The sequence below is a fragment of the Castor canadensis genome, chromosome 4, assembly GCF_047511655.1.
Source record: "Castor canadensis chromosome 4, mCasCan1.hap1v2, whole genome shotgun sequence".
NCBI lineage: Eukaryota > Metazoa > Chordata > Mammalia > Rodentia > Castoridae > Castor > Castor canadensis.
The window spans coordinates 28153505-28174333 of NC_133389.1; the positions used below are offsets into that span (position 1 = coordinate 28153505).

General features: G+C 49.4%; 1 protein-coding gene across 5 annotated transcripts in view; it reads left to right on the forward strand.

Annotated features, from left to right (window-relative positions):
* Window positions 1-20829, forward strand: part of Zbtb7c (zinc finger and BTB domain containing 7C) — a 326604-nt gene that overhangs the window by 299042 nt on the left and 6733 nt on the right. For all 5 annotated transcript variants that reach the window (XM_074069857.1, XM_074069858.1, XM_020159586.2 and 2 more), the window contains one exon: window positions 13887-15113. In XM_074069857.1, the coding sequence (XP_073925958.1) occupies window positions 13903-15113 (1211 nt within the window). In that variant the 5' untranslated portion in view covers window positions 13887-13902. The remainder of the gene's footprint in view (window positions 1-13886; window positions 15114-20829) is intronic.

Below are 20829 nucleotides of genomic sequence, written 5' to 3' on the forward strand. Positions count from 1 at the left end.
GTCGCAGGGCAGAGCTGAGGTTTTGTTTATAGTTCTTCCCCCAAAGTGTTTTTGCTCCTCTCTGCTAACCGCAACCCCTGGGCATTTCCTTGTCTCTACTCTTCACGTTCTCGGCCTTTCTCTACTCTTACTGATGCCTTCACTTGGCCCCACTTTCACCTCTGCACAGTGTAAAGTCATCAGGCTCCAAAGTACAGACTTGGCGTCTGGAGCCCTGTCCTTGACACTGGGAGGTTCAGGACATAGGCAGAGGTGGCATGCAGGCATAGTGCTCTCAGAGGTTGCTCAGCTGTCTTCATGTCTTCTAGAACAGATACTAAAATATCCCTAGTAACCGTAGAAATACGCTATCACATGACCAAGGTGTCCGCACATACCCTCTTAAATAGCAAAGTATAAACCATTTCTCCTCGTGCACAGAGGTGGCCCATTGGGACAGAAATGCTACAAAGACCAGGGCTCCTGTCCCCCAGCCTCCAGGGAGCTGTGAGTTTGTGCTGGTGCAGGCTGCAGGGAGCCACTGCAGACCATCCAGGGACACCTCCTGAAAAGGCAGCCAGGGCCAGTGGGGACTCAGAAACTCAGTAACACGTGCCTAGTGCTGTTTATGGGAAACAAGTGATTTATTTTATTGTCTAAATTTTCCATGGTTTAATAAGGTTTAATAAGCCTCCCAAGGAGCTTTCTGGCTCAGGAAATCGCTTATAATAAACACAAGTAGTAAATCCTTTATTTGGAACATAAAGAAAAAGGTGTACAATTTTTCTTAAAAGAAAACAAGTTTCCCTCTCCATCACTCCTGTCCTGTAATAAATAAAGGATGAATAAATAATTAAAGAACACAGCTTGAAAGGTTACCAAACCAAACCCAAGCTGAGATGGGAGAAGGCTGAAGAAGTGGCGCAGGTTGACAGGGTACAGCATGATATGGTGGACAGAGCCTGGAGGTTTGCCATCTCAGTCGTTCAGCCAGCTCTGTGACCTCGGGAAGGGGTGTCAATTCATCAGCAGGAGCTTGTATTTCTCATCAGCCAAACGGGTGTAAAAATCACCTGTCCACAGAAGTCCTAGACAAACACTGGAAGCAAAGTGAGTGTGAGCAAGTTTTTCTGAATGTCAGGCTTCAACAGTCACATGGCCTCGGGACCTTAGGAACTCCATAGAGAACCTGCAGCAGGGGCAGAGCGCCTGGTTGCAGGAGTTCAGAAAAACCTCAGGCCCCATGTGAAGTGTTCTGTGGCTGGAGTGAGAATTCGGGGGTGCCTGCTACCCAAGTCTGTCCTCTGCCTTGGCCCCCTGGGTCTTGTCCTGTGACGTGGGAGGGGACCAGGCATAGCAGGGAAGAGGCAGGGGTGCATAATTGTGGAAGATGGGGAGGGCCTGCCTTGCAGCTGTAAGGAAACATCTGGAAGGCCATCGCCTTTGGCAGAGGAAGAAAGTTCAGGGTCCACCACACAGAGACCTTGGGGGGCAGAGGGGGGCTTCATGAGGCCCGGCTGAGCCAGGGACTGAGGCTGCAGGCATGTCCTGGCAGGGTGGCAGGACAGGTGGGGCTGGCTTCAGCCATTGTGGGCACTCTGCCTGGGGTGCTCACAGTGGCCCTGAGCAGGCTGGAAATTGAAATAGCCCTGCCCAGACTCCCAGCCCATGTGGCTGGCCCTAGCCTCTGGGGTAGCCCGGATGCAAGGGCATTGTGAGTCCAAGGGGTGTAGCCATTTTGCCTGGGGAAGCTGCCAAGGGTGGGGTGGGGCGCACCCAGCAGAGACAGGGGCTGGTCATGCGGGTGAGCCAGGTCTCCCTACCCTCTCTCCTGTCAAGCCTACCACTCGCTTGTGAGTTTCAGTGCTGACAGACCACAGGGAGTAAAGACCTGTTCAAAGGACACAGGTAGCCACTGTCCAGCCTCATTCTCAGGTCTGGAGAGGAAACCCACAACCCTTCCTGCCCCTGTACAGCAGCCACTAATTCCACCAGGTGGCTTTGAGCTCCAGGCCTGGGCAGGAAAGAGCTGAGGGCAGGAGACCGGGTGGGGCCAGCTCCCTGCGCAGTGGGAGTCTGCTGGCTTAGCTGACCTGCTCTGAGGATTTGGCAGCTAGAAGGAGTGTACTGCGCCCCACATTTGCTGAGCTGAGCAGGATTCAGAGAGGCGCTGGAATCCATTCCCATGTGGATCATAGTAATAGAATTTTTCCAAAAATCGCACCACCAAGGCAGCCATGGAGAACAAGAAAGCAATGGGCTCAAGCAGAGACCAGGTCCTTGCTCTGCTGTTTTTTAGCTGTGTGACTTGGGGCAGGTCGCTTAGCCTCTCTGATCCCCATTTATCTAAGGGTTTTATGAATGACAAGGCTGTGCTCAAATGTCAGGTGTCCCCAAGGCAAAGGGTTAGGGACATCCCATCAACATTTGTGATGTCAAGTCTATTTCCTTTGTTTATTTGAACTGATCTCATCCATGCATTGTCTACTCAGTTCCCAGCTGGTGGTATTCTGGGGATAACACAGACTGAAGAAACAGACTCTGCACCGGAGCAGCTCGTTTCTTGGGGGGCATGGCTTTTACAAATAACCCAAGTGACCCCGGTGCCTAACGCTGACATATGCCACTTGTGCACCATGCAGTGAGATCTATGCAGTTACTTCATCATTTCCCCAGTCAACAAACAGAGGACAGGAAAAGGATGTACATCTTGGTCCTAGGAAAGCCAAGCAAGCCAGGCAGCACTGCACCTATCTGGGGGCACGGTGGCCTACTGGAGGGCATAAAACACCCTTGTTCTAGTTCTGTCTCTGATGGCAATTTGCCGTGTGACCCTGGACACAGGGTCCTCCGTCTGACTCATTTTCCTCATCTGTAAGATGAATGTCCAGCCTTGCCTGTCTCACTGGCTTAGGAGCCCTAGAGGTAAGAGGTAGGTTAGGAAGCACTGTGCCTTCTGGGGTGGTCCTGGGAGCTCAGAAGCGCTGCTCTCAGAGTGTCTTTGAGGGGCAGGTGCTCCAGTAGCTTGGATTACAGAATTGCAGAAGGCACATTGGCTCCTGGCCAAGAGCCGGGTTAGGCACCTGTGTCCTTCCTGGCCTTCAGAATCTCTGACTCTGACTGAGCATCCGCTCTTCACCAGGAGGCACGTGAGATAAACTACCTCATTTGGTCCTTGCAGTCATGCTGGAAGGGAGGGGCATCACCCCATACAGAGGAGCAAACCCAGTTCTAGGAGAGTAAGTACCAAGCCCAGAGGCCGCCAGTGATGGGACCATGAGATGTGATCAGAGAGAGCAGAGCCCTCACCCTGGCCTCTTGCTAGCTACCAGCTCCTCTTGCTAACTAACTAGCTGAGAACAGCTTTGGTATGATCCCACTCGGGGAATCCAGGATCAACACATTTTTGGAAGGAGCTCTGAGAATCCAAACCTCCCAGATTTGAATGATGTGGGTAGGTTTTGCTATGTCCAACAAAATCCTCTTTCTCCTTCACAGCTCAGACAAGGCCCTGCTTCTGGAAGGCTGCCTGGGCCCCTCCACCCTGCCCCCGCTGCCCCACAGGAGTCCAGCTGCTTTCTGTCCACACCTCCCATTTGCACTGAGTTATCTGTGGGTGTGGACCTCAGCAACCTAAACCCTAGCGTGACAGTCAGCCTTCAGGGGAAGGGTTCAAATCCCCCTGCCCTTCAAGTGGACTTGGTAGGAGCAAACGTAGTGAGGGGCAATGGATGTGAGCTTTCTCATCAACTGCAGCTGGGTTTAACCTGGCCATGCTCGGAGTCTCAGCACCCTGGAGGCTAAGGCAGGTAGTGGTGAGTTTGAGGCCAGCCTGGCTGCAAGGACAAACCCTATCTCAAAACCAAACCAAACCAAACTGCAGCTGGGTTGAAATGTTGACACTAGCTGGCTGTGTGGCCTTCCCTGGGTGCATTTCTTGCCCTCTCTGTACCTGCTCTCTATCTCTGTGTTGCAGATGCTAGCAAGGATAGGCCCTTTTTGCAGTTGTGCTGTTGAGGAAGGGTTAGAGGTCTGATGGCTCACAGCTAGTGTTGGGTATGATTGACAGTGCTGGTTGCCTTGGAAGAGAAAGAGGGGAGCACAGGTCTCTCTCTGAGAGAAATAGCCCGGGACCTTACCTTTGTCAGACAAAGTTGCTTAGGCCTACCCAGTTTCTAGAACCTTCCACGGAGGCAGAGGCCCAGGGCATGCTAAGTTAGGCCTTGCATCCTCTGGAATGGTGACTGTACCTAAAAAGGTAACACTGCTTTCACTCTTCCCCTTTACCTCTCTTGCATTTCTGGGTTCCGCTCTGGTCTTTCTTCTATCCTCTTTATTTCTGATCTACTTTACTATGCTTTATCAGAGGTTTATATCTTGTATCAAGCCTTTACTAGCTGTTGAGAAAGAGAGGGGGAGAGAGAGAGAGAGAGAGAGAGAGGGAGAGAGAGAGAGAGAGAGAGAGAGAGAGAGAGAGAGATTGAAAGAGGGAGAGAAAGAGTTAAGTTTTTGCCCCTGTGCATGCTTTTCTTGGAGACATATGCCCTGGCTTGGGTGAGGGGAGGGATGGCGGGGAAGAGATGTAACATCCCCTTTGTGACACTGCTGTCTGCCAGTCTACTCGGACATGAGAATCTTAGAGTATTAAGGGAAGCTCTCAGAGCACAAGGCGGGTGGAGGAGCTTCTTCCCAAAGAGACAATGAACCAGTGAGAGGCAGCTCCCCGCCTGCCTTCTGACCACAGCTCACCCTCCCAGCCCCCAGGCGAGGTGAGTCTCCTGCCTGGAAAAACAACCCAGAGCTATCCTGGTTACATCCGTTCCCCCAGGAATGAAGCAAAGACCACAAACCAAGACAGTGAGAAGTTGCTTGCTGGGCAGACCAGCCTTCAAGTCCAGGGTCACCGGGACCTGTTGCCTCCTCGTTCCCCAAGCTCCTCGTGGTCATGACGTGACCATCCAATGACAGGATAAGAAAACAGAAGCCCAGAGCGTTGGACCAGACTCCTAAATTCACAGCTACAATTTCCTGGTTCTAGATCCCAAGTAGACATTACTTGAAAACTCAGGTAGGGGACAGCTAGCCAGTCTTCATTCCCAGGGGCTTCATACAATCGTCATGCAGTGAGACACTGAGGCTCTGGCTCCTCCATTTAAGAAGGCAAAAAGAGTTGGAAGTATGGCTCAAGTGGTAGAGTGCCTGCCTGGCAAGCACAAGGCCCTGAGTTCAAACCCCACAACTGCCAAGAAAACAAACAAACAAAAAACATGTATTATAAGAAGGCAAAAACAGCTTGAGAAGTGGTGGGAAATTCCCCTAAGAAGCATTTGGGAACATTATCATTGTTAAACAACTAAGTCCTTAGCAAGCAAGGAAACATGGCTCTCTGTAAAGAACTAATTTCCTGGGGTTATACTGACCTTGGCTTTCTACCTAACAGTGGCAGAGGGCTTTGCTCAGTCTTTTCACAGGCGAAGCCCCTCTGAGAGTCAGGACCCTGCTTCCCTGAGGATGGTTTTGTAGGAATTAGAAAAGGAGGTCCCTTCCTCAATAAATTTACTTTCATCTATCATGTAATATGATTTTCTCTCTCTTTTTTCTGTTTCTGGTGGTTCTTGGGTTTGAACTCAAGGCCTCCATCTTGCTAATCAGGCGCTCTACCACTTGAGGCACACCCTCAGCCCTTTTTACTTTACTTATTTTTCCAGTAGGGTTTCGAAGTTATTTTTTGGCCAGGCTGACCTGGACCTTGATCCTCCTAAGTAGCTGGAAAGACAGGTGTGTACCACCACGCCCAACTTTTTGGTTAAGATGGGGGTCTTGCTTACTTTTTGCCCAGGCTGACTTAGAAATTATCTCTACCTCCCAAGTAGCTGATGCCACAGTTGTGGGCCACTATACCTGAAGCATTCTAATTTTGTTAGACTGAGACAATTAACTGCCACCTGTCAGAAAATTGTCATGATAAAAATCACAGACCAATAATGTCTATGAAATGACTGGTGCCCCTCTATCAGTTATTTATTTCTATATAATAAACAACTCTAAAACTGAATGGCTTAAAGCAAGAATAAATGTTTTATTGTGTCACACTTTTGTGTGCTTCAAGAGAAACTGCCATGAGCAACCTTGGTTCTGAGCCACTCATGAGATGACGGTCAAGCTGTCAGCTGGGGCTGATGGGGGCTGGAGGTGCCGATCTCAAGCCACATCACTGACACAAGTGGAAAGTAGGTGTTGGCTGTTGGCAGGAGGCTCAGTCCCTTGCTCCATGGCCCTCTCCACAGGGCTGCTTGAGCATGCTCTCAACATGGCTACCAACTTACCTGAGTGAATGATCTAAGAGAGAGCAAAGCAAATAGTGATGTCTATATGACCCCGCCTCAGAGGTCACGTGTCATCAGTTCCATAGATCTTATTGATCACATGGGTCCACCCTATTTAGGCGTGAAGGGGAGCACACAAAGGCATGAAATCATGCCACCAAGAGGCACAAATCACTGGGGACCATCTTTGAATCTGCCACCACACCCCCCCTTAGGTAGAATGCCAATGTATAGGGAACAGCCTGCACAACAGAATTTCAGCACTACAAAGGGGAACCCCACAATAGACTTTCACCAGCTATGTGCCAGGCAATGTGCAGAGTGTTTAAAGTAGTATCTGCCCTCAAAAAACTTAAGGCTCTAAGCCAGGTTCAGTGACTCATGACTGTAATCGTACCTACTCAGGAGGATCATAGTTCGAGGCCAGCTCAGACAAATATTCACAAGACCCCATCTCAACCAATAAAAAGCTGGGCGTGCATCTGTCATCCCAACTACACAGGAAGCATAGATAGGAGGATTGCAGTTCCAGCTAGCCTGTGAATAACATGAAGCTCTATTTGAAATATACCTAAAGCAAAAAATGGGCCAGGAGTGTGGCTCAAGTGTCCAGCAAGCTCAAGGTCCTGAATTCAAACCTCCATTCCGCCAAAAAAAGAAAAAAAACAAAAACAAATAACAACAACAACAAAAATCTAAATATCTAGCAGAGATGCCCATACATGCATAAAACTAGCTACAGTTCAGAGTCACCTAAGTGACAGGGATCATCAGGTGTTCAGAAGAGCAAAGGCTAGATGGAGAACGGAGGGCAGGAGGAGGGGTTGTCCCAGTGGGACCTTGGAATTCATGAGATGTGGATCTGGGCATGTGTATTATCAGCCGTTCTCCCATCAAAAGCACAGCATGAGCAAAGGCTTGGAGGCTGAAAACAGGAGTCAGGCCCAGGGACTGGAGAGTAGGGGGCATAGCAGGACACTTGGGGCGTGTCAGAAGGGGGTGAGTACAGTCACAGCCATGCAGAGGTGACGATGGAGAGGCATGATTGAGCCTCAGCTCCATTTCCTCTGCTCCGCTCCTCTTTTTTCCCTTTTGGCATAGCTTTGCCAAAAGCACCACCACAGAGCTGAGGAGGCTGCATGGGGAGCTGACAAGCATTTTCCTAGGGGTGGGAAAGGAGCCCCTCCCCAAGGTTTTAAGAAAGCTCTTGAGGCTGGCCCAGCCAGCCTAGGGGGCGTCAGCTGGTCTATCAGCCCCCGCCTGCATAACCTCCCTGGAAAGTAGGGTTACTTACCCTTGCCATCCCCAGTGTACCACAAAGGTGTCCTTGCACACTCTGAAATGCCCACAGTCTGGGCCATTTACTGGGTGACAGCAGAGACACTGGTGTTCCTGGCTAACTTGCTGCCTGAGGGAGGCAGCAGCTGGAGCTGTGTGTCTGTGTGTCTTGGCAGGCAGGCTGCCAGCACAGCTCTTGGTGCCTCCTCCCATCCATATCATTATCTCCATGTGTGTATTCTCCTCCTCTGTGACACAGGAGTGGTAACAACAATCAGAGCTAGATCCTGAATTGCAAAGACCCAGCAAGCCTGGGGAGGATGGTAGGCCTGTGGTAGCATCTGGGACACCCATTGTGTAAAGCTAGAGGTGGCCCTGCCCTACCTCCCAACCCTATTAGGAGTCCTGAGTGTCTGAAGCAGGGAGCTGGGGCCCAGGACAGGTGTCCTCAGGTCCCCTTGCTCATTGCACAGTAGGTCACACTGCACTGAGACCATATAACCAAAATTAAATAGAGCTCAGACTTGGGTCTCCCCTCAGATCCAGGCCTCAGACACATGGCCAGCTGCTCACAAAGCCACCTCCTGGGCTGGGCAGCCCTGAAGAAGCCACCTGGCTAGTCATGCAGACTGCCCAGTTTCCTAAGCCCTATGTGTTCCTTCTGACTCACACGGCTCCAGGTGAGGAGTGGATGATGGGGCACAGCCACTAAGAGGTTCTCTCATCCTCTGGATGGCAGGGAAGAGCTCCAAGCTCTCTCTGCAGCATGGCACAGCATATTGAGGTGTGTGGCCTGGGGACACCTTCCTTGGCCAGAGAAGGAAGGGCATCTGTCAACTCTTCCATACTGTGAGGAGGGCTAGGTGGACATGGTCCCCAGAGAAGTGCAGAAGTGGAATGGTTTGTCAGCTGACAAAAACCAAACTAAATGGAGTCACTGAGAATAGAATCTGGCCCCTAGACCAAAAGCATTTAGGTGGGCCTGCCCAATCTGTGCCTGCTGTTCCTCTCATCCTCCCATGGCCAGGTCCTTCTCATCTTCTAGTCTTAGCTCAAATGACACCTTCTCCAGGAAGCCTTCACTGACCACTCTAGTAAAGTAGCTCCAGCTTCTCCTCCCCCATTGCCTCATCCTGTAGTAAACAGAGAATAGATAGAAGGGGGGGCGGACAATTAGTTGATTCAGGTTTGTTTCCTGCCATTGGTTTCTTTTTGTTGTTGTTGTTAAAGGAACCCTTTTCTTTTTTTTTTATTGTTTTATTATTCATATGTGCATACAAGGCTTGGATCATTTCTCCCCCCTGTCCCCACACCCTCCCTTACCACCTACTCCACCCCCTCCATCTCCCTCCCACCCCCTCAATACCCAGCAGAAACTATTTTGCCCTTATTTCTAATTTTCTTGTAGAGAGAGTATAAGCAATAATAGGAAGGAACAAGGGTTTTTGCTGGTTGAGATAAGGATAGCTATACAGGGAGTTGACTCACATTAATTTCCTGTGCGTGGGTGTTACCTTCTAGGTTAATTCTTTTTGATCTACCCTTTTCTCTAGTTCCTGGTCCCCTTCTCCTATTGGCCTCAGTTGCTTTTAAGGTATCTGCTTTAGTTTCTCTGCATTGAGGGCAACAAATGCTAGCTAATTTTTTAGGTGTCTTACCTATCCTCACACCTCCCTTGTGTGCTCTTGTATCATGTGCTCAAAGTCCAATCCCCTTGTTGTGTCTGCCCTTGATCTAATGTCCACATATGAGGGAGAACATATGATTTTTGGTCTTTTGGGCCAGGCTAACCTCACTCAGAATGATGTTCTCCAATTCCATCCATTTACCAGCAAATGATAACATTTCATTCTTCTTCATGGCTGCATACAATTCCATTGTGGATAGATACCACATTTTCTTAATCCATTCGTCAGTGGTGGGGCATCTTGGCTGTTTCCATAACTTGGCTATTGTGAATAGTGCCACAATAAACATGGGTGTGCAGGTGCCTCTGGAGTAACCTGTGTCACAGTCTTTTGGGTATATCCCCAAGAGTGGTATTGCTGGATCAAATGGTAGATCAATGTTTAGCTTTTTAAGTAGCCTCCAAATTTTTTTCCAGAGTGGTTGTACTAGTTTACATTCCCACCAGCAGTGTAAGAGGGTTCCTTTTTCGCCAACACCTGTTGGTGGTGGTGTTGCTGATGATGGCTATTCTAACAGGGGTGAGGTGGAATCTTAGTGTGGTTTTAATTTGCATTTCCTTTATTGCTAGAGATGGTGAGCATTTTTTCATGTGTTTTTTGGCCATTTGAATTTCTTCTTTTGAGAAAGTTTTTTAGTTCACTTGCCCATTTCTTTATTGGTTCATTAGTTTTGGGAGAATTTAGTTTTTTAAGTTCCCTATATACTCTGGTTATCAGTCCTTTGTCTGATGTGTAGCTGGCAAATATTTTCTCCCACTCTGTGGGTGTTCTCTTCAGTTTAGAGACCATTTCTTTTGATGAACAGAAGCTTTTTAGTTTTATGAAGTCCTATTTATCTATGCTATCTCTTAGTTGCTGTGCTGCTGGGGTTTCGTTGAGAAAGTTCTTACCTATACCTACTAACTCCAGAGTATTTCCTACTCTTTCCTGTATCAACTTTAGAGTTTGGGGTCTGATATTAAGATCCTTGATCCATTTCGAGTTAATCTTGGTATAGGGTGATATACATGGATCTAGTTTCAGTTTTTTGCAGACTGCTAACCAGTTTTCCCAGCAGTTTTTGTTGAAGAGGCTGCTATTTCTCCATCGTATATTTTTAGCTCCTTTGTCAAAGACAAGTTGGTTATAGTTGTGTGGCTTCATATCTGGGTCCTCTGTTCTGTTCCACTGGTCTTCATGTCTGTTTTTGTGCCAGTACCATGCTGTTTTTATTGTTATTGCTTTGTAATATAGTTTGAAGTCAGGTATTGTGATACTTCCTGCATTGTTCTTTTGACTGAGTATTGCCTTGGCTATTCGTGGCTTCCTGTGTTTCCATATAAATTTAATGGTAGATTTTTTGATCTCTTTAATGAATGTCATTGGAATTTTGATGGGAATTGCATTAAACATGTAGATTACTTTGGGGAGTATCGACATTTTTACTATGTTGATTCTACCAATCCATGAGCATGGGAGATCTCTCCACTTTCTATAGTCTTCCTCAATCTCTTTCTTCAGAAGTGTATAGTTTTCCTTGTAGAGGTCTTTCACATCTTTTGTTAGGTTTACACCTAGGTATTTGATTTTTTTTGAGGCTATTGTAAATGGAATTGTTTTCATACATTCTTTTTCCGTTTGCTCATTGTTAGTGTATAGAAATGCTAATGATTTTTCTACGTTGATTTTATATCCTGCTACCTTGCTATAGCTATTGATGATGTCTAGAAGCTTCTGAGTAGAGTTTTTTGGGTCTTTAAGGTATAGGATCATGTCGTCTGCAAATAGGGATATTTTGACAGTTTCTTTACCTATTTGTATTCTTTTTATTCCTTCTTCTTGCCTAATTGCTCTAGCTAGGAATTCCAGTACTATGTTGAATAGGAGTGGAGATAGGGGGCATCCTTGTCTGGTTCCTGATTTTAGAGGGAATGGTTTTTTTAAACTTTTTATTTTGAGAGAGCTGTCAATTCACATGCACTTGTGAAAGATAATATAGAGATATCCCATGTACCTTTTACTCAATTTCCCGCACAGTTACCATCTTGCAAAACCACAGTACAATATCACAAACAGGAGATTGATATCAATAAAATCTTGGTTTTACAAAACATTTCCGGAGCACTGTGTACCTCCTGTTGCCCTTTACATGGTCACACTCACTTCCTTCCCACCACCACCATCCTTAGCCCCTGACTCACCCATCTCCATTTTTATGATGTTGTCATCTTAAGAATGTTGTATAAATGAGACCACACATTTTGGGATTGGCTTTTTCCCCCTCTTACTTCCCTGGAGACCCATCCAGGCTGTTCCTTCATGGAGGGCTTGTTCCTTCTCATTGCAGAAAATGTGGTTCCAGGGGCACGGACGTACCACATTGCGCTTAGCTAAAGGTCGCCTCGGTGGTTTCCAGTTTGGGGCTTCATGAAGAAAAGGTTTCCATTTCCCTGGATAAATACACAGCAGTGCCTCTGCTGGATCACATGGCAGTTGTACATCTTACTCTTAAAGAAATTCCTGACCTGTCTTCGGGGAAGCTGGACCATCTTGCTTTCTCATCAGCACTATATGAGTGATCCATTTTCTTTACCAGTTGTTCATTATTTTTTACTCTAGCCACTCTAATAGGTGTGTAGCAATAAGTTATTGTGGTTTTAAGTTGCATCTCTCTAATGGTTAACAACTTTTTCAAATAAACTGGCTTATTTGTCATCTGTACATCTCTTTGGTGAAGCAAACCCTACTTTTATCACAGTTGCTAAGTCTCCATTAGCTCTGTCAGGTCAGAGCCTTCTTGGTTTTCTCTGTGCATCTTCAGAACTCAGGGCAGTGCCTGGAAGAAGGAGAGGACTCAAGGAATAATTAGGGACGAATGGCATGGCCTGTAGTCTCTGGTTCTTTTAATGATGAGAAGGTAGGAGGCTCTGGGAAACCTCCTAAGCAACCGTCCAGGTGGGACTGCTTAGAAAAGGTCGATGCTGATCCATGATGCAGGGGAAGGTGGGGGTTGGAGGAGAAGCATCCAGCACCCTGTGTGCCCACTGGCTCCCTGGAACCTCTGCATTGTGGGCCTGCACTTATCTCTCCTCCCTTCCCCTGCCTCTGCCTTCCCAGAGGTGAGACTTCTATAAGATAGATGTGTGGGGATCCTCAGAGCTCCTCCCACTGGAGTGTGGGGCTTGCAGTTTTTATTTTTCTTTTCTCATTTTGATTGTACCAAGATAATGATCAGGCCCTTTCTAGGATTTATCCATGGATCATGTTGAGGCTTTGCCATGTGTAAAAGGGTCCTACCTACTGTAGCAGAGGCTGAGCGTTATGAAAGGAGGGGACACCAATTGTCCTCTGTACTGTCCTACTCTCTCCTGGTGGCCACCACTGGTCACACTTCACACATAACATATAGACAGATGCTCCTTGGCTATGATGGGACTACGTCCCAATAAACACATGGATAGCTGAAAAAATTATAAGTGAAAAACGCCAGGAATAGTGGTACGTCTATAATTCCAGCACACAGGAGGCTGAGGCAGGAAGACCAAGAGTTTAAGGCCAGCATGGCTACAATAGTGAGAACTTGTCTCAAAAAAAAAATCATTTAATATTCCTGGCCTATCAAACATCATAGCTTAGCCTCGTCTACCTGAAACATGTTCAGAACACTGGCATTAGCTTACAGTAAGGCAAAACCACCTAACACAAAGCAGATTTTATAACAGTGTCAAATATCTCACATAACTCATTGAATACTGTTGAAAGTGAAAAACAGAATAGTTGTATGGGTGCACTTTCACACCACTGTAAAGTCAAAACAATCCTAAATCAGACCATCGTAAGTCAGGGACCCTCCAAAATGACAAAGATGTCATTATGTCTTCGTGACAAGGATGTCTCAGAAGCAGCTTCTCTCCACAGGGCATATATATATATATATGTGAGGCTAACAAAATACAGACATGATAAATTAATTAACAGTGCACTTACATCTACATTGATTTTAAATGTCTATTTATAAGTGAATGGCTCATAGACATGCATATTTAGGACGTTAGTATTTTTGAAAATATCAAGAATTGCAAATGAAAGGAAACTCCACCAGTTACAATGGAGCCAGGAGTAAGGTCAGGAAGCAAAATATGTGCCACAAGGCCCCCATTTACTTGCTGAAAATGAGCCAAAAAATTGATTTTAAGCTTCCTGGTAGACAGTGCAAAATATGAGTCTTTTATATAGCATCCTAGGATTTGTAAAGCAAACCAGAGCCTTTCTCAGCAGCAGCACTGGGCGGTCTTTGTGCGATAGGTGGACATCATCCTCAGAGCACATGTAACAACTGGGTTTCGTACAGCTCTGGTATTCCACAATTCCACGTTAACAAAGTGGCAGCCAGTGAATCAAGCCTTCCAGGAGCTGCTGTGGCTTTGATTCAGGAGCTGACACCCACTGCTGAGTCCTTACTCAGCTGAGTCCTAGGGTGCAGAGACTTAAGCTGAGACTTGCGGGTGAGGCTTAGCAGAGCTGACACGTAGGATGGTCGTTCCTAGCAGAGGGGGAGCTATGCCAGCGGGCAAGTGGTGCTAAGCCCCGCTCCCGCTGTGCTCACTAACCTGTCTTCCTCTCTGTGTCCCTGCAGAGCTCTGGCTGAGAACATGGCCAATGGCATTGACGAGCTCATTGGCATCCCTTTCCCCAACCACAGCAGCGAGGTACTGTGCAGCCTCAACGAGCAGCGGCACGCTGGGCTGCTGTGCGACGTGCTGCTGGTGGTGCAGGAGCAGGAGTACCGCACTCACCGCTCTGTGCTGGCCGCCTGCAGCAAGTACTTCAAGAAACTCTTCACAGCTGGCAGCCTGACCAGCCAGCCCTACGTCTACGAGATCGATTTTGTCCAACCCGAGGCCCTGGCCGCCATCCTGGAGTTCGCCTACACCTCCACACTCACCATCACCACCTCCAATGTCAAGCACATCCTCAATGCCGCCAGGATGCTGGAGATCCAGTGCATTGTGAACGTGTGTCTGGAGATCATGGAGCCAGGTGGCGATGGCGGCGAGGAGGACGACAAGGAGGATGACGATGATGACGAGGATGATGATGATGAGGAGGACGAAGAGGAGGAGGAAGAGGAAGAAGAGGAGGATGACGATGATGATACAGAGGACTTTGCAGACCAAGAAAACTTGCCTGACCCCCAGGACATCAACTGCCACCAAAGTCCCTCCAAAACAGACCATCTCACGGAGACAGCCTATTCGGACACACCCAGGGACTTCCCTGACTCCTTCCCAGCTGGCAGCCCTGGCCATCTAGGGGTGATCCGGGACTTCTCCATTGAATCTCTGCTGAGGGAGAACCTGTACCCCAAAGCCAACATCCCTGACAGGAGACCATCCTTGTCTCCATTTGCCCCAGACTTCTTCCCACACCTTTGGCCAGGGGACTTTGGTGCCTTTGCCCAGCTGCCCGAGCAGCCCATGGACAGTGGACCACTGGATCTAGTCATCAAGAACCGGAAGATCAAGGAAGAGGAGAAGGAAGAGCTGCCTCCACCCCTACCACCACCCTTTCCTAGTGATTTCTTCAAGGACATGTTCCCTGACCTGCCCGGGGGACCACTGGGCCCCATCAAGGCGGAGAATGACTATGGTGCCTATCTCAACTTCCTGAGTGCCACCCACCTAGGGAGCCTCTTCCCACCCTGGCCTCTGGTGGAGGAGCGCAAGCTGAAGCCCAAGGCCTCTCAGCAGTGCCCCATCTGCCACAAGGTCATCATGGGGGCCGGGAAGCTGCCTCGGCACATGAGAACCCACACTGGGGAGAAGCCATACATGTGCAACGTCTGTGAAGTCCGCTTCACCAGGTGCGGCTGCAGCTGTGGGCAGGGCCGGGCGGGGCTGGGACAGCAGAGAGAGACATGGAGGGCTGGGGATGGATCGAGAGCCCTAGCTTGATCCTAGACAAACGTCAGGTTCATTGGAAGGAGGGGTGCTGGGCATTATCTAGTAGGGGGATTTTCAAGCTCTTTTTAGAAGGCTTTAGGAGTTAAAATATTTTCTCAGCTATAGGTCAGAGCAGAGCTGTTCTGGGAAGATAGAGATAAGAGGCCTCAGAACCTCATTTCCTGGTCTCCCTGTCTCCTCCCTGGGCAAGTCCATGGAGCCCAGCCTGAAGCTCCCAGTGATTACATTGGGAGAATCAGCAGTTAGCCTTTGTTAAGCAGGTGCCCTAGCACGATGGAAGATACTATTGCCTTTGTTTTTGGCCCATCACCAAGTAGCTAGCTGGCCACTCATAAGTGCAGCTGGAAAATGGTAGAGCTAGGACTTGAATCCCAGTCCATGTGTGAGAGTGAAGTCTGTGACCAGGAAACTGCAGAGACCTCAACCAGCCCTTTCCATCATCCTTAAAGGACGGGCTTCTAGCCAGGCACGGTAGCTCATGCCTGCAATCCCAGCTACTTGGGAGGTGGAGTCAGGAGGATGGCAAGTCCAATGCCAGCCCAGGAAAAGTTAGTGTGATCCTATATCAAAACAAAACACAAACAAAAGGGCTGGGGGCATGGCTCAAGTGGTAGAGCTCTTGCCTAGCAAGCACAAGGTCCTGGATTTAATCCTCAGTACCATGTTGGAAGAAGGATGTTACAAAATTTGAAATCAACACATTATAAACCTTTGATCTTTCAGAGATGCCATCCGTTTGGCAAGCATATGTAATATACCTTCTCCACTTAGCAACTTTTGTAGTCAAAACTGATAGGTAGGATGATGTAGAGTCACATCTGTCCACTCCTAGGTTTGGAAAAGCCTCATTTTTGGAAAAACACAGCCTGTTGGTGCTGCTGACGGTCCCTGGTGTGAGATCGGTCCTCTCAGCCGGTGCACAGTGGGGAGACCTCAGGCAAATGACCTGGCTACAGGGTTTGGCATTTCAGTGTCAGATGTCGACAGAGCCTGGCAACACCTGCCCTGCAGCCACAGTTCACTGAGCTAGGTCCTTCCCCACTGCCACTGTCCCCCTTGCAGAACTCACTCTGACTCACCCCCTCTTTTTCTAAAGGTGTCACTGTCACCCCATATCCTCTTGGAAGGTTGGGAATTGTGGAGGCCCATTCTTCAGTGGGCCCAAAAGCATTGGCCTCTGAGGATGGAGTGAAATCTTTGAGTCAGGCTGGATGTCAAATTAGACACTGTGCTTTTCTAGGGAAAAACAAGGTGAGGCCTCCTCTCTTGGATGGGTGAGAACTCCATTTGAGGTTGCCAGAGAAGGGCTCAGAAGGGTTCAGAAGTATGTACAGGTGGCAGTGGCATTGCTAAAGTAGCTCTGTAGGCTCCCCTGGTGACTGCTTCCAAGGACAACACTGACCATGTCCAAATTGTCCTTGGAATTCTGCTCATAGCTGTACCTGAGTGGGGAACCCCACACAGACTCTGTCCCAGACACTTGTAGGTGACAGTGGAGAGAGACTGCATACCCAAGAGGTGGCTGTCCCCTAACTCTTAGCAGTGACCTGTTGACAGTTTCCTTGCAATGCTAACCTTGGGACACCGTTATTATCCCATGGAGCAGCTGGACCCAAGGTTCCCGAGACCCACCTCCCCTTGGCTGTCCTTGCCACACTCATGCCATGTTGAGTGATGCTATCCCCACCTCCCAGCCTCTGCCTTCTTCTGAATTCACTTAGCTCCTTCCGGCCAGGTTAGAATACCTGGAAAAGGTTTAACCAAAGCACAGAATGATAGGGAGATAAACCAGAGCTCATGTGAAGACCAAGTGCAAGTGCGATTCACTCATCTTCAGCATAGGACTTGCTCCAACCTGAAATTCCCAGGTCCCCTGGGAATGACTTCCCCTGACCCAGGCCAGATCAGGGGAAGTCAGCTACTGAATCAGCCAGGAGAGCCCTACTCAGGCTAGCTCCTCATCCCTGGCCTCCTGTGCCTGTCACTTAGCAGATGGTTGACTGGAATACTTAGACTTAGGGCTTCAACAGCATATGCATCCCAGGGAACAAGACAGTTAACCCACCTGCACCCAGAAGCCCCCTCTCCCTTCCTTCCCTGCCCCTCATCTCTTGCCTTTCCCACACTAGCCTTCTGTGAGGTACCTACAGGTCTGGCCTGCCTGTGGGTCCTGCCTTCCCTAGGGAAAGTTTAAACTTGACCAGTCACTGCCCTCTGGACACTGGAACATTCTCTGGGAGAAGGCCTCCTGGTTGGGGGAGCAATGTTGTTTTGTATAGGAGAGAAACATTCCAGAATGTTCCCTCCCAGCACATTCCTGATGGTCACTTCGGGTGGCCTCTATGTCTGTAGTCTTCTTACCCCTCCAGGCTAGATCAGGCCTGGGGAGGTTCCGGCTACCCAACCATCTGCCCTACCCTCCCTCAGGTTCCTCCTGCTCAGCAGGATGACTGCCATCTGGGCCCCAAGCCCGTCTCCAGCTGCAGCAGCTGCTATCCAGCCCCCACCTCACCTCCTACTGCTTGGTTCCCACTGGGCTCCGACCCTCCGGAACAAGATCAGACAAGCTTTGCTCCCCCCACCTTTCCCAGAAGCAGAGAAAGCCCAGGGTCAAGGGGCAAGAGGGGCGGAGGACATTTTTTCTGGCCTGACTCCCATCAGGGACTTTATTTCTCACCATGGGCTGTGTCTGTCCATGCTGAATGTGCTCTATCCCCTCCCCCCGACCCCATCACATTCCTCAGAACCACTGGCTCTTTGTTTCCTGCAGGGCTGCCCTGCAATGATTCCTTCCTGTCCTCAAAGACCCCTCAACCCTGGCCTATCCAGGTTGAGGTTTTCTTGCGGTTCTCTCTATAGCCAAGCCCCTTGCAGACTTTCTATGGGGTCCTTTTTGGCTGAGTCCACTGGCCATGATCCATAACTTCTTCCCTTCACTGTCCATCTGGAAGCTCTTTTGCAGCAGTGGCTGCCTCACTGATCTGCCTTTCCCAGACTCCCTTGCAAGCTAAGCCAGTCTGATACCAGACCCCATGGAGGCCAAGAGGGCTCTGACACACTGCCCTGCAGACTTCTGGGACATAACTCCCCTATCTGGAATCTGAGTCCTTCCTTATTCACAGCTGAGCTCCTGTCTCTGGCAAGGCCTCGTTTCCTCCCTCCTGCATGCTGGGTAGAGCATCCGATCCACTTCATCCCTCCTGAAAGGAGGCCTGTCCTTCCCCTGAGTGGGGGCCCTTTGGCCCAGACCCTGAGTTATGCCAAGTCCCAGAATGTCTGCACCCCGGGGGACACCATTCCTGATGACTTCTGTACCCAAAGTAGAGGAGTGTGGGTCTTTTCAGCAGAGCAACTTCCTCCCCCAAGACCCCACCTGCTGCCTCCATTCTACCCATGTCCAAGAGGAGGGACTGAGGCCTCCCCTGCCATGGTGTCATCTATTCCTTGGTGTCAGGAGTCTCACCTCTGAGTTAGCGCTACATGTCAGCCACACCAGTTGTCCTACCATTAATTGGTTCTAGATAAGAAATCCCCTTCCCTGGCAGCACCTCATAGGCTTCACCCAAATTGTCTCTATGGTCCCATGCCACCCCCTAGCTCGACCCATGCCTTGGCCTGGTCTAAGGGCACCCTTTACTTCCAAAGAAACCTTTTACTTTCTGATAGCCACAGAAAGACAGCTTCTGCCCAACCTGACTTGGGAGAGATACAGCTCAGGACAGGGCAGTGACAGTCTGGGCCAAGATTACCAGAGTCCCCTCATCAGGGCTCCTTCACACTCTATTCCCAGAGAGTCTGAAGACTCGGCCTACAAGTGAGGACTGCACAGCTCTGGGCCCCATGAAAGCCTCTGTGTGCCCTCCTCTCTTCCTGCCACATCAGTCCTTGATGGCTGGCTTTGGGGATTTGCCCTCTGCCTCACCCATTTTTCTGCCAGGAGGTCCTACAGGCTCCCTCCTGTAGCCTCTGCTTGCCAGTTATGGCCTAGCTCACACAGATACATCAGCCATGTCTGATGGCCAAGTAGTGGAGGCAGGAAGTTGTAAGACAAGAAGAGGCTGTCCCCACGGCAACAGAGGTCCCATAGCAGACACACCATCAGGAAAGGACCGACAGCCCCAACTCACTAAGAACCCACCCAGGATGCCACCAGTTCCTGCAGAATCCCCTGTCAACATCCCCAAGGATGAAACTTTAAGTCCAGTGTCCCACCCCCAGTGCCAGCTGAATGCTGATACCCACTCTCCTCCCTGACAGCTGCCTGCTTTGCAGACCAGGGGCCCACTTTCCTCTCCCTGATTTTCTTTCCGGTCCACCCCTCCCAGCAGCTCTGGGAACCTTGATATGATCATGTAATGTCATTAGCAATGGTGGCAGGAAGAGTCATCTTAGCCCATCAGGTCACCAGGAAGTCTGGATGGGCAGTGTTGGGAGGCATCACCTTGTCTGGGAACTTTCCAGAGGCTGGGACCCAGACCCAGGCCAAGCTCTTGCCTTCACTCAGGGAAAACACCTGTATCTTTCTAGCAATGAGCTCTCAGAGCTGGGAGAGAGACTGCAGATCAGGCACGGGTGCACATGGGCTTGGCTGGATCCCCTAGGCAAGGAAATGGAGCGAGATGGCAGATAAGGGGAGCGAGCGAAAGCCAGAGATGAGGACATGGGAATTGGAGTTGGGGAGTTCTGAAATTGACCCTGCTGATCATTGGTCAGTCAACAAATGAGCAATGAGTACCCACTCTACCTACATTCAATATCGTACACCTTGAAGAGTACAAAGGAGCATTGTACAGGTACTTCTTGCAGCAAGTACCACTGCCTCCATGCCCCAGGCTGGAAGAGGGCTGGAAAGTGCTATCCTAAATGAATGAATGAATGCAGGTTCATTCCTCACCTCTTGTAGGTGGTGGCACTTTGAAAAGAGCACTGGAATAGTCATCAAAAGGCCAGGTTCAGGGCCTGCTTCTGCCTCTTCCTAGCTGTGTGGCCTTGCCCATGTCTCCTGCCCTCTGTGTCCCAGATATAATAACTTGAGGAGGAAGTAGGTGTTCCCTAAGGTTGCTCCCAGTCTCCCAACTCCATTTGTATATTGCCTGAGATGAGGGAGCTGTGAGAACTTATTCATCCTTGTTTGCTTTCATTTCCTTATGAGAACGATGGTAACTCTGGCTTCATGGGCTCCAGGGAGACCAGGTACAATGCCTGGCTCACAGTGAGCACCTGAGCCCTGCTGACAATTAGCTGAGAGGAGTGCCCATGAGTCTGCATTCCTTTTCTGTATCCCTCAGGGATCTCTGCTTCCCTGTCCATGAGTTTGTGCTTCCAGGATCTCCTTGCTGCCTACACTCATAACAGGCAGGGTTCTAGGATCCAGGGACAGGCAGTGGCACTGCATGCCTGAGGGACAATAGCACACACAATGACCCTTGCTGGAAAGAACAGGACCACAGAAACTAGAGGCAGCCGTTGCCAAGCTGCCTCTAGATAGGTGTCATCTGCCAGGAATACCTGGAGTGTCTAAGCAGGGCCTTAGACAATGCAGACTCAGAGGCTCAGGTCCCCTTCACACTTGACCTGCTGGCAGAGCAATGCTCACACGTACAGGACTCATAGAGG